Below are 18,706 nucleotides of genomic sequence, written 5' to 3'. Positions count from 1 at the left end.
CAAATGGATACAAGAATAGAGAGTAATGGTACGAGGTGGGGAAGGATTAAATTGCTGTGGACTAAGTTTGCCAAGGTCAGCACAACATGGTGGGCTGAAGGGCCTGTACTATGTTGTAATGTTTGTTCTATGTTCCATGACCTGAAAATTGACATTAATCTTTACCAGATTTCACTGTCATCTTTCACTTAAATTGTAAACCATAGTCATGATATTTTATAGCGGGGCTGAAAAGTTTTAATCCTGCTTCAATTCTCCTGTCCTGGTGCCAGATTTAATATTTACTTTTAAGATAAAACAAAAAACAGAGAATGCAGGAAATACTCAGCCGATCAGATTGAATCTGGGAAAAGTGAATGGTTCATGTATCAAGTCAAAGACCCTACATCCATTCCGAGACATTAACTTTGGATTATCTTTCCACGGATGCTATCTGACCTGTTGAGTGTTTCCAGTAATTTCTACTTTTATTTCAGATTTCCAGCATCTGCAGGTTTTAATTTTACTTTTATTTTTTTTGTTTCATTCCTTTCACATCAAAGACTGATATTCTAGCAGTTAACCATAGCAGCGAGGCCTGATTTAACACTATTTAGCAGAGCCAACCTTGTCTTTGTTGAGTTAATATGTAAATGTACATGTGCGCATGCGCGATAATTTTTTTTAGACATACAGCAAGGTAACAGGCCATTTCGGCCCACGAGTCCGTGACACCCAATTTACATCCATTAACTTACACCCCCTATTGGAGGAAACCAGAGCCCCCAGGGAAAACCCATGCAGAAACTGGGAGGACGTTTAAACTCCTCACAGATAGCGCGGGATTCAAACCCCGTCCTTTCCTGATCACTGGCGTTGGAACGGCATCGCACTAACCACTATGCCAACCTTGCCGCCCTACAGCACCTGACGGGTCATGTTTGTCGGCATGCAGCTGTCGTTCATAGGAATGTAAGAAAGAGGTCGATACATGTTCTGAAGAGCATTGTCTCCTCAGGTTACCTGAGGCAATTCAATTTGTTCGGCTCTTGCACCACCTCTAAATGCTCCACAACCAGCAGTAAGGATAATTGAAATAAAGAAATGTGCAGCAGGCAGATCTCTGAGCGAGACAGGATGACCTGCAGAACTCAGCAGAAGAAAGTCGGGATGCAGGCAGGGATGTCTTCAGTGCCTCCGCAATAGTGTGGGAGGGGAAATGAGATGGGAATGACAGCCAAAGTGCAGACAGGATAGCGGTTAGCTGAGGAGTGAATGGCTGTGCGGATGAATACTCCATGGTATGTGTGGAGAAAATGGAAGCATTATATGTGGCAAACAATTACCGTATATTTCGGCGGATAAGACGACACTTGAAGCACCAAAGAAACACCCTAAACAAAGGGACCGCCTTATAGTCCAGTTGCAAAAACAGTGATCTTAAAATTCTACTTAAGGTACCACTTGATTGGTTCCATAATGTCATCAGTGTCCCTCCATACAAACCATTGCACTTTTATCTTAAAATTTTGATAACAATTTGATAAAAATTATTTTAAATTGGTCAAGACAGAAGCTAGCAACAGACTGAACCATGAATCGCTTTGTGACGGTGCTTCACCCACCTACCAGCTACGCCCATCAGCTCAGTCAACACAACGCCAGATCAGTCAACACACGCATGGTTAATTCATTGTATTGGTATATCACTGTATCACTTGTTTGGTGTTCACTGACCTAAACTTCACCACAGATGGTTTGGTAAAGCCATGAAATTCAGAGTGAAATTGGGTCTCATCGTATCTGAAGGTTACCTTATCCACCGAAACATACTGTATCTCCAAATTGAAACCAATGTGGAAAGGTGGAGACGAAGAATATTGCAAGAGAAGACAACAAGGCTAATTTATTAATGGAGATTGGCTCAGAGATCAATTTTCTGTTTTCTCATCTGGAAGCCCTGCAGCAAAGCAAAGAAGCTTCATTCGTAGAGTCACGGAGAGATACAGAATAGAAGCTGGCCATTCAGCCCACTGAGTCTTGCTGACCATCAACACCCATTTTCACTAATCCTACTTTAATTTCATTTTTAAAAATTCTCCCACATGCTTATCGACTTTTGCAACCTTCCCCCCCCCCCCCCCCAATTCTACCCTGCACACAAGGGGCAATTTCAGGGACTAAATGTTGCACACATTCTGTAGTAATGTGCCGCTATTTGAAATAGCTGAGAATTACAAATTTTGAATTGAAAAAAGCAAGTTGCATATCTGAATGGTTTAAGTTTATTTGTCACATTATATCTGTGGCAGGGTTTCTTCCAAAAGCAATCTAACAGGTCAATTCTTACATTCATTCAGCCATAGAAAGTAAAAGAATAAAGCAGAGTACAATGAAAAATAAAAGATCGATGAGCACAAAGGAAAAATGGAGGTGTTAAGGGTGTGAGGCAGGGAAGGAGTAGTTTGATTTTTTTTTAGACATACACCACAGTAACAGGTCCTTTCGGCTTATGAGTCCGTCCCGCCCAATGACACCCAATTGTGCAGTAGGTTTACATAGGCCAGCACAACATCAGAGGCTGAAGGGTCTGTACTGTGCTGTAGTGTTCTATGTTCTAAGGGCAGCATGAGAGCATGTTTTGGGGCTCATTCAGGAGCCCGATGGCTACACAGTACTGACAAAGTTACAGCTGAAGAGGCTGACAGACAATTTGCTTTAACAAATCAATCAGCTTAATGTTTAATGTAGGGCATGTTTTCTTTGCCAACTATGCTACATTCAAGGTCACTCGTTGAATTTGTGCTTCCTGTTGAATGACTGGTGCTAAAAATTCCCTTGGAATAAACATAGGGAAAGTGCAAAAAAATCAGGACATTTCATGGCAATCCCTCAGCAAAAGTGGTCAAGCATTGCAAAAAAAAAATGGGTCTTTTCATTGGAAGGACCCCGCTCCGAGACTGCCCGGGTGTCCTATGAATGGTACATTTTTTCTGAAGCCTCATTCTGGACTCTTCATTTCCAATTCCTGGCAGTCTGGAGCCAAGGACAAAACTGCCCTCCAATTTAGTGCAATTGCTACTAAAGTGACAAGTTCATTTCCCAGAGCTGATAAAGGTTGTGCGAATGAGAAATGTTCTTGGTCATGCATTCGGTCCACTCTGCCTGTGCAGGCTCTGAAAAAGACCTATCAAATTAGTCCAACTTCTACTGTGCTTCCCCAGAGTCCTGAAAATATTTCCTATTCAATTACGTGTCCAATTCCCATTTCACTGTGTCTGTCGAAGTTCTTTCCACTACCCATTAAGCAGTGCATTCCAGATCATAACAATCGGCCACATAAAAAAAACCTTATCTTCCCTCAGGTTATTTTGCCAATCATCTTAAATCAGGTGTAGCATGCAATTAGGAAGGCAAATACACTGCTAGTCTTTAATGGAAGGGGATTAGATTGTCCCACTCTACCCAAAAAAAGAGCTGTGGTTAGATAGCATCTGAAACATGATGTACAGTTTTGGTCTCCATACCTAAAGGAGATTCACTTACTCGCATACAACTTCTGCGATTCTCTTCTCAGATTATTGCTGTGCAGAGTAGATGCAGAAAGGCTGTTTCCCAATGGTGGGAGAATCTAGGACACAAGAGCACAACTTTAGGATTGAAGGGTGTCTGCTTAGAACTGAGACACAGAGGAATTTCTTCAGCCCAAGGGTAGTGAATCTGTGGAATTGGTTGGTACAGGCAGTGGTAAAGGCCATGACTTTGGGTGCATTTGACGTAGAGATCGATTGGTTCCTGATTAGCCAGGGCATCAAAGATTATGGGAAGAAGGCCGGGCAATGAGGCTGAGTGGGATAAATGGATCAGCTCATGATTAAATGGTGGGGAAGACTGATGGGCTAGGCACAGACTAGAAGGGCTGAAGGGTCTGTTTTCTGTGCTGTAATGTTCCATGGTTCTATGGCTGAATACCCTATTTCTGCTCCTACGTATGACTTACAGCCTTAAAAATGTCACCTTGGAAGGGTGAGAAACAAATGGGTCTTGTGGGGAACACAACCAACCCCTGTGTGTAGATGTCCCAACATGATCACCTGATCCAATCAAGTGCTGAGCTTTAAGTGCCCAATGACAGAGTCTGCAGTGCTGAAGTGATTTGCATAACCAAGTTGCAAGCAATATGAGGACTGTACTAAAAATTGAGGCTGACAGACACTGCGTGCAAAACCTCAATGTCACAGGGCAGATCCTTTAATTGATGCCTTATTGCTCATCCTGACTGATGTCCTAGATTTCCTGTTGAATGTTCAGCTCAAAAGATTGTGCCCTAATGCCCCAGCTTATGCTAGCAATGGAGGAAATGAATGGTGTGTGTCTCTTGATATCATGTAACAGCTATACTGAGGTGAATGGCTCACTCCCTCCATAGCCAATTTCCCAAAGGTAAGATTTCCCGCCAAAATGATCATGAGGGGAGCCGAGTTAAACAAGAAAATCTGCGGATGCTGGGGTCGACTGCCACACACAAATGGGCTGGATAAACTCAGCAGGTCACACAGCATCTATAGGAAGTTAAAGGGTAACTCATATTTTGGGCCTGAGACCTTCATCTCAAATGCCTTAATTGAAAGATGGGGGGAGGGAGGAAGGAAGAGGAAAGGGAGGAGAACAGGATGATGGGGAACAGGTAGGTTGGGGCCTCAAAGAGAAAAAGGATATTCTCACAGCATGAGAGGAAGTTAATTGGGGTAAAACCACTTTTACAGGCAATTGAGGAATGGAAAATTAAGCATAAATGCATTAAGTCCTCTGCAATAAAATTCCCACCTACACTACATACTGTCCTTGAGTGAGAATTGACCTACCTGGCAAGCAAAGATTTTCACTGTATTTTGGTATACTTGGCAATAATTCAATTCAATTGTTATTGGGTTTAAACATTTCCCTGCCTGGAGTGTCTTGTTTTAATGGTAATAGTGCCCTAATGTGTTCCACAACATTCTAAAGTGAAATATTTCATCTAGGATAAGACCTCCTGTCTAAGGGATCGGTGAGACCACATATTTGGAGCATTACATGCTCATCCAGCAGTAGTAAGGACATCCATAAATTAGAAGGGACGTAGAGGAGATTCCAGGGCTGTAAGTAAAGGTTGGATAGAGCATAGAACATTGTAGCACAGTGCAGACCCTTCGGCCCATGATGCTGTGTGTTAGGTCTGCTTTGTTCATGAATGAGTGAGACAAACACCAGACTGAGTCGAAATCAGGGTTCTTTGTTCTTTATTACCGGATTGTAACACTTGCGACCAACCAGGTTAGTCGGAGAATGCATTCTGCCGTTATCAGCAAAATGGTGATTTTTTATACCCTTGGATATGTGCTTAGAACATCATCATATCATTACTTGTCCAATGACTAAAACTGTTGCTATCCTTTCCCTGCTAGCTTCCTGCCTCTCAATCCATCAATGTCTCTCTTATCTTGTAAGTACAAGGATGCATTCACATCTTGTTACAGCCCTGTACAGGGTAACTCCTTACACATTCCCATCTCATGATGTTTTACCTTACATGTGCCAGCCTCTATATCACTAAACCTCCCCTACCTCATAATCCTCTATTTTTCTTTCATCCAGATGCCTGGATAAAAGACTCTTAAGTGCCCCTATTGTTCCAACCTCCACCATCACCCCTGGCAAGATATTCCAGGCACCTACAACTTTCTATGTAAAAGATTTACCTGTGATTTCTCCCCTAAATCTTCCTCCCTTCACTTTGTACAGATGTCTTTTGGTGTTTGTTACTGCCATCCTGGGGAAAAAAAGGTGCTAGCTGTCTACCCTATCTATGCCTCCCATGACCTTGTCGATGTCTTTTAACTCACCTCTCATCCTTTATACCTTGAGTGCTGTAGACTGAGGGGGGGGGGGGTGACCTTATAGATGTTTATAAAATCATGAGGGGCATGGATGAAGTGATACTCCCAGTTTTTTTCCCCCAGAATAGATGATACTTGAAAGAGATGGCAGAGGCTTAAGATCAGATGGGGAGATTCTGGGAACCTTTTGACTCAGAGGTGATTCATATCCATGATTGAGCTGCCAGAGGCCTTAAAAAGATACAGGTGAAATGCAGGCAAGTGGCGCGAGCCCAGAATGCCAACGTAGTTAGCATAGACAAGTTGGGCCAAAGAGCCTATTCTGTGATCTACGACTATCTAAAATAATCGTTTGAAATGAAACGCTTGGATTTAAATCAAGTTTTTTGAGGAGAAAGATCCAAATAAGATTAAATAACTTAATTTTCAACATTATCTCATTTATTCTGAATTCCATTAAAATAATTGTTGAGAACTAGCCTAAGTTACAACCTTATCTCACTTGAGGTACAAGCACTGATTTACTTTCATGGGTTTTGCCAGCTTTTGAGTCATTGTGTCCTACAGCACAGGCCTTTCAATCCATTATATCCAAACTGACCTTTTTGCCCATCTACACTCACTCCATTTGCCCCAAATTATGAGAATATGCTCCCATGTCAAGTCAAGTCAAGTTTATTGTCATCTGACTGAACAAGTACAACTTGACAAGACAGTGTCCTCTAGTCTGATGGCTAGTGTGAGCAGTTTCTTTGGTCGTTCAGCGTTCTCACTGCCCATGAGAAGAAGCTATTCCTCAGCCTGGTAATGCTGGTTCTGATATTCCTGTATCTTTTCTCCAACAGGAGCAGCTGACAGATGCTGTGTGTGGGGTGGAAGGGGTCTGCATTGATTTTGCACGCCCTCTTCAGACAACCTATGCCTTGCCTTTTCAAGTGTCTGGCCAAATGTCTGTTAAACTTAGTGATTGTATCAAATTCCATCGCCTCCTATATTAGCAACTTCCAGGTGTCAATCACTCTCTGTGTAAAAACTTACCTCTTTAAAGCTTCTTCCTTCCCCTTTAAACCTATACTCTACTGGTCTTGAAGTGGTACAGAGAGCATAGTGGTTAGTGCAATGCTATTACAATGCCAGAGTCCTGGGTTCAAATCCAGTGCCGACGTATGGAGTTTGATCATTCTTTCGGTGACTTGCATGGGGTTATCCCGGGTACTCAGGTTTCCTCTCACCCTTCAAAATATATGGGGTTATAGGTTAACTGGATGAAATAGGGCAACACATGTTTCAGTTGCTATAATTGGGTTCTATGGTGTTGTAAATAAAAACATAATGAAAACTATAATGAGAAGAAGATTCTATCTATGCCACTTATGCGAATATTTTGATGTGAATATTTGCTATTTTTGTGCAATAATTAGTGATATGAATCTATTAGCGAGTGATTATATGAATGGTCAAGCAGATCTACGTTGCCTTAGAAGGTGCATTAAACCACCTCTGCACACTGGCTGATGGGCAGTTGTACTGACTTCCTGCAGTAACATTCCCCTGATTACAAAGGTCTGAAGTTTGCAGGTGTACATGAAGGCCTAATCATTATAGACCTTCGGTAAATGTGGAGAAAGGCTGTGCTGGGGGAATCACAGGCAGACACTAAAATACCCAAAGGTTCATATCTTCCAGGATCAGAGGTGAAAAAGGTTTGATTTCTTGAAAAATGCCTTTGTATCACAATAGACTTCATCTTTTTTCTATGAATAAACAATTTTTGACGACTTGGAGTTAAATGGGGATATGGAAAGTAGAGGTTTATTTGAAGTTGGTAAATTTATTACTTTTCAATGAATGAAGTAAAAATTTAAGGTCCCAAATAATACCTTTTTTGTTACCTTCAGGTTAGGGTTAGGTTTCTTGGTTGACATGTTAGGCTATAATTTGACACTACCTAGGCGGAATGAATTAGAATTATTGATAAATAAGGGTAGTACCAATAAGTTTATTTCAAAGATGCATAAATTGCTTCAAAAAGTTTCTCCCAACTTTAGGAATTCATAAATCAAGATTGAGATGGGAGGTTGATTTAAATAGAGAAATAGATGAAAATGATTGGCTGCAACTATATGAGGAAAATATGACAAAACTTATTAACGTTAGGTATAGACTGGTTCAATATAATTTTCTACATCAATTATATTTAATTCCTCAAAAGAATTTTAAAAATTGAATCTCGCACTATCAGATTTATGTTTTAGATGTGATCAGGAGGTTGGGTTGTTTTTTTTTCATTCTTCTTGGGAGTGTTCTAAAGTAAAACTTCTCTGGTTAGAGGTTAAAAAGCCTTTGGAGAAAATATTAATGGTTAAACTCCGATGCTATTTTTGTTGGGTAATATTAACGTGGTTAGTTTTAAATTAAGATTAACTAAGTATCAAATTGAATTTTTATGATTGGCTTTAGCTGCTTCTAGGCAATGCATAGCCATTACTTGGAAATCAGTTACAGATTTAAGAATGGAGAGTGGCATGCTGAATTGCATTCTTGTATTCCACTTGAGAAAATAACAGAATTTACAGAATAAATATCAATTTTTACTTGAAAATATGGAGCCGATGAGGGGCTCATGAAAGCCCGTCCCCTTGGTGACCTTTAACTCCATCATTGTTTGTATTGAGAATTATATTTCTTTTTGCATTCTCCTAGTTTCTTTTTCTTTTCTTTCTTTCATTTTTTCTTTTATACTTAGGGTAGGGTTGATGGGTGGGGGGTGGGGAGGGAGGGATTTAAATGTTTTTTGGGCTTTTTTCTACCACATTTGTACTTGTAGTTTTATTGACTATGTATATATGTATGTGGATTTTTAAAAGTTCTTAAATAAATTGTTTTTAAAAAAAGATCTCCAGGATCACAAGGGGTCATCAAATAGGGTGATGGACAAAGGGATGGGGGCTGGGAAATTTGGAGGGCTGGGGATTGGATATGCAATCAGAAAGGGTAGCAGGTTGTTTAGAGTTGTAGTCAGAGAGGTGATTGGATAAGAGACCTAAAAACCAAGAGAGATGTCATCCTAATGAAGTACGTTTACAAATACAAGTAACGGGCAGGCTATTATCTTTAGAAGGTTGGCTGACCCAAGAAATTGCATTACAGCATCCTTATTGCTCATCTCACAAAGCCTTCACTTCATCCATTCCAGCTGATTTAATCCAATTGAACACCAATCTTGAGCACTCTGGGTGAGCTGCTCAAAGGCAGTTTATAGTCTTTTGCTGAAAACCAGGGACATAATTGAGTGCTTTTGAACGCTTCACATCACAAACCAGTCGACAGACAGTTGCTTGATTTTGCTTTGGTTTGGAGGAAGCTTTAATTGTGTTTTTCCAACATTTTTTTCTGCATTCTGAAAGTGCAACTACATGCAAACACATGGCTTAAATAGATGGTTGAGAACGTTTAATTTGCTCGATTTTCATTATAAATTGATCAGCTCTTGACTTTATCCATAACTTGGGTCATTTCTCTTTGATGACAGTCTTCAAAGTGGGTCATGCATGCAAATTCATAATGGTTTGTAACCATGATTTTATAGAGTGCTCCAATAAAAATTGTTAAATGATTTGGAACTGGCACCAGGGGACAGTCCAGATGTAGTGTTGCAAATTAGTTTACTACAACATCACGTCAGCTCCATAACTGATATCAGCGTAGCAGTACACAAAGTAAACAGAAGCATTTGGAAGTGATTGCTGCTTGAAGAGTGCCATCACTGAGGAGCTTTAACTCTTCTCTCTGTTCTGCAGTTATCCAAAGGCATGTTACTGTCATCTGCAGACATAAGTTTACATTAGAACATTAAAAAAAAGCTGGAGTTGGCCATTCGACCTATCTTTCCTGTTCCATCATTCACACGATCGTGGCTGGTTTTTAACTTGGTGATCTTTCCAGCTTAATTATATTCTTCCTGTAGATAGATGACTAAATGACACTTTAGTAAGATCCCACATGAGGGGGGTTAGTCAGGAAGGATAACTTGTTTGATGTTCATGATGAGGTTGTAAACTGGATTTGACGTTGACTTTACAGGAGAAGCCAGAGAGTGGTAGTGGATAATTGCCTCTTAGACTGAAGGCCTGTGACTAATGGTGTGTCTTAGAGATCAGTGCTGTGTCCATGGTTGTTTGTCATCTATATCAACGATCTGGATGATAATGTGGTAAATTGGATCAGCAGGTTTGCAAATGACACAAAGATTGGAGGCGTTGTGGACAGCGAGGAAGGTTTTCAAACTTTGAAGAGGGATCTGGACCAGCTGGAAAAATGGGGTGAAAAATGGCAGATGAAATTTAATATAGGCAAGTGTGAGGGGTTGCATTTTGGAAGGACAAACCAGGAAAGGACATACCCAGTAAATGGTAGGGCACTGGGAAGTGAGATAGAACAGAGAGATATGGGAAGACAGATACATAATTATCTGAAAGATGCATCACAGGTAGATGGGGTTGTGAAGACAGCTTTTGGCATATTGGCCTTCATGAACAAAAGTATTGAGTGGAGGAATTGGGATGACATGTAAACTTGTATAAGACATTGAGGAGGCCAAATTTGGAGTATTGTGTGCAGTTTAGTTCACCTAACTACAGGAAAGATATCAGTAAGATAGAAAGAGAGCGGAAGAGATTGAAGAGGACATTGCCGGAATTTCAGGAACTAAGTTACATGGAAAGATTAAACAGATTAGGACTTTATTCCTTGGAGCATAGAAGAATAATGGGAGATTTGATAGAGGTATTTAAAATAATGAGGGGTATAGACAGAGTAAATGCATGTAGGCATTAGGTGAGATTTGTTAAAGGTGAAAAGGGAAAAATTTAAGGGGTATATGAGGGGAAACATCTTCACACAAAGAGTGGTTGAAGTATAGTATGAGCTGCCAGCGGGCTCAATTTTAATGTTTAAGAAAAATTTGGAGAGGTACATGGATGGGAGGGGGTATGAGAAAATGTGGACTGGATGCAGTGGGACTAGACAGAATAGTTCAGCACAGACAGAAGGGCGAAAGGGCCCTTTACTGTGCTATAATGTACCACGATTCTATAATTCCAAGTGTTGTCTCACCATGGGGGAACAATTATATCAGCTCAATTTTACCTACTGCTGGAGCAGGTTCAATTGCCTAATCTACCTCCTCCTAAACCAATAGCTTTACAATACACAGAGGTGCCAGGGAAACTCAACAGGATGATGAGTTCCTCAGCACATTTATGTTTCGCACTCAACTCCAGCATGAATCTTTTAAGGTTGGGGGAGCTGCTAGGAGGAAATGGGTATTAAAATGATATGGATCAAGGACCCAATGAATATTAGAACCCTATTGAACAGCTGAGTGACCTGCATTCATGGAGGTTGAAATCTGTCTTCCCATGCTCACTGAGCCACCAATCCAAGGGAAGCGACCTCCATGAGATTTAAGAGATAAAGTGCAGGGCACACCAAATGAAGTAGAATCGCGTCAGGTACTCTTTGCTTTTCCAGGTGCTTATGTCAGGACTATGGACCATTGGCCCAGAGTGGCGCTGATTAATATTATCTTGGCATGGATTTCCTTTTCCACGATCTCAGTCTAACAGTGTTTTATTTTGTCCTGCAGAGCCACTGGAGTGAAAAGAGTCCGAGGTGTAAAGTGTGCATGGTTGAGGTAAGGTGCTGGATGCTAAAAATGTTGAGGGGTGGGAGGCGTGGTCATATTAAATGTAAATACATGTATTTATTAGTGCAATGCAACCGTATTTATGGTGAAAACAAATGATTGTAGTAAAAGCCGAAATAAATATTGTCAATAATCCTTAAGACCCAATACTAAAAAGTGTCTAAATCTCAAGATCCTCTGGGACCACTTACAATTAAAGTGATGTAATGGGCTTTTGAGTCCATATCAGCATTTGTGAGATGCCATTACATTAAAATTGACATTGTGTCTAACATTTAAATAATGTGCACTCCAGAGTGAGCTTTGCTCTGCCATATCTACTTGTGAATACATTCAACTGCTGGAGTGATTCCTTTCCGACAATATAAGATGTATAATATTTATCTGTAGAGAAACGTCAATATTCTTCATCATGCGTAGCCTGTCTAATGAGTAATTGTCTCTAAAATTTCATTCAATATAATGCTGGAATTTTAATTGCCTTTAAGAACCTGTACTTTCTTTGTCATCTGTGGACATGTAAATTGACAAATACCTTGAGCAGTTTAACCTGCGAGTTTCTAATCAGCTTACAGCAGAAAAATAGAAAGGTTTTAAATTGATCGACGAATGTCAGAATGTTATATTATTCATTAAAGTTAACTTAATTGTTATACTGAAGCATTATCTTTGTGTAAGTACAATAGCTACATAAAAATTAATAAAAAATTGATAATAATGGTATTAACATCCAACATTCAAGGTTATTTCCAATTGACTATTTGGTCACAGAAGTGATTGGATGTGTTTTATTCTGCTTGATTTCACCCTATGCATGCTATTTTAAGTACTTGCTGGCAGGGTCCAATGCCAGTAATGAGGACTCCATTTATTCCCATTTCCTCCCATCTTCCAGTTCTTTTCAATCGATCACTATTCATTTTATCTAATAACATCACTTCTGATTGTCAGTTCTCGTCCACTGTTGCTCCATTTGCACAGCGTTCTACATATATTCACCTTATTGCATTCTATTGTCATTTTCGTTCTGCGCTGAATTAGAGACTTTGTCAAGAAGCATGGTGAAGGAAGGAGTACAATTCCCCTTTGCATATTTCACAACTTGCCCTGATGTTCAACAGCACAGCATTTAGAACTGCTGATACAGTTTGGAGAGGCCTGGATTCCATCCTGACCTTGGGGGCTATCCCTGCCTGTCTGTGCGGAGTTTGAATGCCCTCCCTGTGACCGTGTATGTTTTCAAGCCGTTCGCCACAAACCAATGGTGTGCTGGCAAGTTCATTGTCTTCTGTAAATTACCCCATGTGTGGGCAAGCGGCAAGAAAATCAAAAGGATGGGTCCGTGTGTGATCATCAATTGCAGTTCTTAAAGGAAAAATAAGAAGAGGGGAATGGGGAAGAGAGAGATAAATCCTCCACTTGGTGCCAGCATGGGTCTAATGGGCTGAATGGTTTTATTCTGTGTTGTAGTGGATAAGTGAAGGTGAGCAAGGTAATGAATGGACTGTTCTGCATTAAACAATCTTCCTGCCAAGAAGGAACAAGGTAAAATTATAATGAGGCAGATCCTCTAGAACAGAGATGAGGAGAAATTTCTTCAGCCAGAGGGCTATGAATCTGTGGAATTCATTGGTACAGACCGATATGGGGCGGGGGGGGGGGGGGGTATCAAGTCATTGGGTATATTTAAAGCAGAGGTTGGTAAGTTCTTGATTAGTCAGGGTATCAAAGGTTATGTAGAGAAAGTAGGAAAATGGGGTTGAAAGGAAGAATGAAGGATAGACCAAATGGCCTAATTCTGCTTTTATCTTTTATGGTCTATGCAGCACAGGGGATATCTCAGTGCAGACACCAGACTGCACTTGTAGAATGGCAGTAACAGCAGCCAAGGTCCTGTCCCTTAGTTCATAGGCTGTTAGAGGTGTTTTTTAACTTCGATGAACATTGAGAAACATTGCTAAAATAGCTTTATATTTTTAGTAGTTAACATTAAATAGGTTTAAGAAATATTAAAGTCACCCTTATTCTCAGGAGGAGAGACTTTCACTCATTGGAATGGGCACTGCTGTGATTGAGATTGTGCCAAGTTTAGAAAGCTCATCTAGTCCACGCTGAGCTATTATACTGCCTCGTCCCAGTGATCTGTACCCAGACCATTGGAACCTTAGAATATGTTTAAGATGTTGCAGGCTCAGGGACTAAACAGCCTGAGAGCTACAGATGTGCTGCAATACCATCGGCAAAAGATGTGAGGAGAATAAAATAGCAGCAGAGTAGGATGAGGGCATATGGTTGACTGATAGACGTGGTGGTGCAACCGGCCCGCCTTTGCGCTATGCCTCTCCGTGACTACCATAGCAATAGCCATTGATAATGCAGGACAATGATAGGACTTCAAGTTAAAGCCAACAGTAATAGTGGAAAGCAGGAGCTCATGGACCAACTTGTGTTCCTTTCAATATGAGCATTGGCATCGAGCTGGAAGACTACCCTCAATGACTTCCTATGTTGCCGTTGCTTGGACCTTCGAACCAAAAGGGAGCTGACAACTTGAGATAACTCCATAGGATTGTGAGTACCAATGAAACGAATATCTGACACCACTATGAGGAAAAGAAGGAAAATATTGTGTGAATGAACAACAAGACCGGATCCAACAACTCCAAAGCAGTGTACACAGCTGTCTTGATGTGGGCAGTCCAATGATGTGGCCATAGCCCTGTGCATAAAGTGCTTTATTAATTTGATGTGTTATTTTTGCACCATATTTTAGAGCAGTGGTTTTCAAACTTTTTCTTTCCACTCATATACCACTTTAAGTAATCCCTATGCCATAAGTCCTCTGTGATTAGTAAGGGATTGCTTAAGGTGGTATGTGAGTGGGAAGAGAAGGTTGAGAATCACTGCTCTAGGCCCAATTGTTACTGAAATATTTTGCTTGAGAAAAATTGGCATTGGCCCATTTCTTTTGGAGTTCTGAAACTGTGCACATAACAAGTCAATTTGGGACAATTAAAACAGTGGTTCTCAATCTTTTTATTTTCATTCACATACCACCTTAAGTAATCCTTTACTAATCACAGAGCTCCTATGGCATAGGGATTGCTTAAGGTGGCATCTGAGTGGAAAGAAAAAGTTTGAAAACCACGTTTTCGATTTTTCCTGATGGAACTGACTCTTATTGGACTGAACCCCAATCAATTCTAAGTCAGAAGCTGCCAATCTGAATAAAAATACCCTGGAATTCCACCAAATGCCCTAAGACTGGGACAAGCAATCTGAAATGGCAGTCACTTCAGTAAACAGTGTGCGGAACAGAGATGGAAAAATGGCTGGTCGAGCAACCTCTGTAGTGGGCAGAGGAGGAAGAGACTGGTGATGTTGCGAGGTCAAGTCCAAAATGGTGATATTGCCAGAGCTGCTGTAATGGCAGAACTGCTGCGGGTGTAGACTTGCGGGGAGTGGAGACACAGCGCTCTCACGGGGTTCAGCTGCCAAGTCTGACTGCCATTGCCCCCATACAGGCTTTAAGCGGTCTGCAAATGGAACCAAAGAAGGTTTTATTTAAAAATACTACGACTGTGGGGTCTGTGCCCAAGATGGCGGTGCCTATGATTGGCAGCAGCCACGATGGGTTGTATAGTCTGGATAAGCAGAGAACAGTTGCAGAACAACAGAAAACAGGGAGACCACCCCCCCCCCCCCCCACTTTTAAGAAAGAGAAGCAGAGGCGACAACCCACGGGGCAGTGACCATGGAGGAGGACCAGTGAGGGGTTCTGCGGTTGAAGAAACGTACAGCTGTTGGAGACTCAAGGCGAGGCACCCACTAAGGCTGTGGGCTGGTGGTGATGGCGGTCAAGGAATTCACTCCAGGCTGCGGCAGCTGGAGATTGGCTCAAGACTGGCTGAAGAGGCCAGGTATTGGAAGTGGGATGCAAGAGGGTGCCGATGGTGCTGAAGGCATCCTGATCATGTCTGAGGTTGGGATCTGGAGCTCTGTCAGCTGATGGTCTGGACTGGACTCTGTGTGCTGCTGTATTGGCAACGTGCTAACTGCTGTGCTAACCTTGCCACCTTACTTGTCCCCTTCAGTTAAATCAGTGATTGTGTCACTTCATCAGTCAGTCCAACATATCAGAATCATAACCTCCCGACCAAAAGTATTCCAGTTTCTTCCTTCTCTTCGTTTCTAATCATTTAGCAATTCCTCGGTCCACATCAAATATTTTACACAAAATCATTCATTCTCTTATTTTGTTTAATAAGCTTTTGCATTGTATGTTAATGATGGTCTTCTGAAGGTCCAAATACATCACATGTATTGCCAAATAGTCTGTAAGGATTCTATTCCTTTCTCTTAATTCCACCATCTCCATTACATCTGCTCTCAGGTTGAAGTATTCCATTCTAGGTCTTCTGAGGTATCTTCTATCTTCAGAAAATGTGGCTTCCCCTCTACCAGCATCAACTCAGCCCTTAACCGCATCTCCTCCTTTTCCCACACATTTGGCCTAGCCCCCTTTGACCATAGGCGAAACAGGAACATGATTCCCATTGTCCTTACGTACCACCCTGCCAGCCTCCACATCCAAGATATGATGCACCACAATTTCCGTCACTGACATGATCCCACCGCCGGATGCATCATCTTCCACCCCATCTCTGTCATCCTTCCATAATTCCCTCGTCCACTCTGACCTTCCCACTCATTCCCCCTTTGGTGCCTACTCCTGTGACTGCAGGAAGTGACACACTTGTGCCCACATCTCCTCCCTCACCATCATTTGGGGCCCCAAACAGTCCTTCCAAGTAAAGCAGCACATGTGTATCCGTGAGAGTCATCTACTGCATCGGGTGCCCCCGTTGTGCCCTCTACATCGGAGACACTGAATGCAGACTGGAAGATGGTTTCGCTGAGCACCTTCGCTCTCTCCACAACAATGTTTGAGGCCAAATATCTCAATTCAGTGCCCCACACCCATGCCAACATGGACTTCTGTGGCCTCTTTCTCTGCCGAACCAATTGGAGGAGGAACACCCAATATTCTGTCTGGGCACTCTCCGACCAGGTGGCATTATCATTGAGTTAGGGCCACTCTCCTGTCTCCCTCTCTTCCCTATCCCTGTCTCCTTTCCTTCAGCTCCCCACTCCCTTCCCTTCTCATTCAGAGAGCTACCCCTCCCCCTCTCACCTCAGCTTTTTTTCTCTTGTGCCCTCTCACTCCTATTCACCAATGACCTCTTGCCTGTGGGCCTGTGCTCCTCCCACTGCCCATTTCCCCCCCCCCACCCCCCCACCACCACCATTTAATTCAGGTGCCTGCCTGCTTTATTCTCATAAAGGGTTGCTTTGTTTGGTTATATATCTTTATCTTTGCTACATAAAGGACGCCGCATGATTTACTGGCATTTTTGCGTAAACTATTTCACATACATTGATTGATTCCCCTTATTCATTTTGCCAGTTATAAGCCCAAACAAACTTAACACATTGGTCCAAAGTTATTTTGCTTTCAGAAATTGCTGTTCAATCCCATCCTATTTTTATGTGCCCTGTTGTAAGCTCCACAATGATACATTTCAGCATTTTCACTACCCCTGATGTCAGGCTAATTAATCTATAGAATTTGCTTTCTCTTCTCCCTTCCTACTTAAATTGCAGACTTCCAATCTATGAGTACCATTCTCTAATCTTCAAAGTTTGGGAAAGATATTATCTCCACAGGGACTTCTTTCAAAATGAGTATCTACAGATGTTCAAATTGACCATCAGAAACTCTGCTCAGAACATGAGTTCATGAAATATTTCCTCAAAAGGGATCCAATGTTCTTCCTTGTTGATGAATAAGGCCCGATGTTCACGGCTTTCATTGCACTGCAGGCTCAGAACATGAATAATAAGGAAACAGTAATATACATTGAAAAGGGGGAACAGAAGATTAAATCTCTCTTTGATAGATTTTTTTTTAGAGGAGATAAGGAAAATAAAATTGCAATCACCAGAAATGGGATAAGCATTTGTGTGGCATAAATTTAATACTGGATGGATAAAAGTCAACTGAGGAAATAAAAGAGTCTTTTTGCTATTAGCCATTTTTACACAATGACAAAATGTGAAATTTCCCCCATGGACTTGAATAGCCTATTCTACTCAACTAGAGCCTCCTTGCTCTGATGTTTATCACCTTGCATCCTGAATGCAAGAATAACAAAGAGTCAATACAGACATATAACAAATGCTGAAATCTGAAATCAACAGTGGTGGAAGAACTCGGTCAGTCAAGACACATCTGTGGAGAGAGAAGCCACTTAACATCGCCGTTCTGAAGCTAGCTCTCTTCGCTCTCCACGCAAGCCGCTCGCCAGAATGGTGTCTTCCAACATTTCTCTTTTTCTGGATGCGCAAAAGTAAATTTCAATGGCAGAAGTAAGTGGAGCAGTTTGATGGGTGCACGCTAAGGAAAAGAGTCAGGTTTTAAAGAGCATTTTACAGCAACTAAGAGATCACGAGCTGAAGGTGGAAAATAAAGATAGAGAAGGACTGAGTGGGACCAGGCAGAGATACAATTTGGCACAAACTAGAAGGGCTGAAGGACCTGTTTCTGTGCTGTAATGTTCTATGGTTCTAAGTTTCAGGAAGGGCTTCCAATGTTTAGAGGCCAGGTCTAAAATGGTGGAGCATTGAACATTACCAGATTCCAGAGTTAGAAACCTCAAAGGATTTAAATAGGGTGAAGAACAAGGCATGAGATACCTTGCAAAGACATATTTTTTAAAATAATTTCAACCTTGTGTATGAAACATTAATGGGCAGATGGAATGTAGTCAGCATTAAGGCAATGAGTTAGTGCCAATCAGCATGCAACTCGATAAGCTTCACTTTAAAGTTGCATCAGAGGGTGAGATTATCATGACGGGCTGAGCCACACACAGGCCTAACAAGGAAAACAGCACTAGAACCTACAGGAGAACATTAGAACATAAGAAATTGGAGCAGGAGTTCGCTATCTCGCCCGTCGAGCCTGCTCCTCCATTAAATAAGACGATGGCTGATCTGGCCGTGGAGTCAACTCCAATAGGCCGACTTTTCTGCATAACCCAAAATTCCCATAGTATTAAAAAATCCTGTGACCGCAGAG

At 41.5% G+C, this 18,706-nt stretch overlaps 1 protein-coding gene across 1 annotated transcript in view; it reads left to right on the top strand.

The window, feature by feature from the left end:
• The window catches only part of LOC138763988 (uncharacterized), a 326,058-nt gene that overhangs the window by 55,280 nt on the left and 252,072 nt on the right, over positions 1-18,706 (top strand). Inside the window, exon 3 of the mRNA XM_069939114.1 lies at positions 11,506-11,553. Coding sequence (XP_069795215.1) covers positions 11,506-11,553 — 48 coding nt within the window. The remainder of the gene's footprint in view (positions 1-11,505; positions 11,554-18,706) is intronic.

Source organism: Narcine bancroftii, chromosome 5 (assembly GCF_036971445.1).
Source record: "Narcine bancroftii isolate sNarBan1 chromosome 5, sNarBan1.hap1, whole genome shotgun sequence".
Classification (NCBI taxonomy): Eukaryota; Metazoa; Chordata; class Chondrichthyes; order Torpediniformes; family Narcinidae; genus Narcine; species Narcine bancroftii.
The sequence above is the reverse complement of the archived record's forward strand: the minus strand, read 5'-3'. Positions and strand labels throughout refer to the sequence as shown.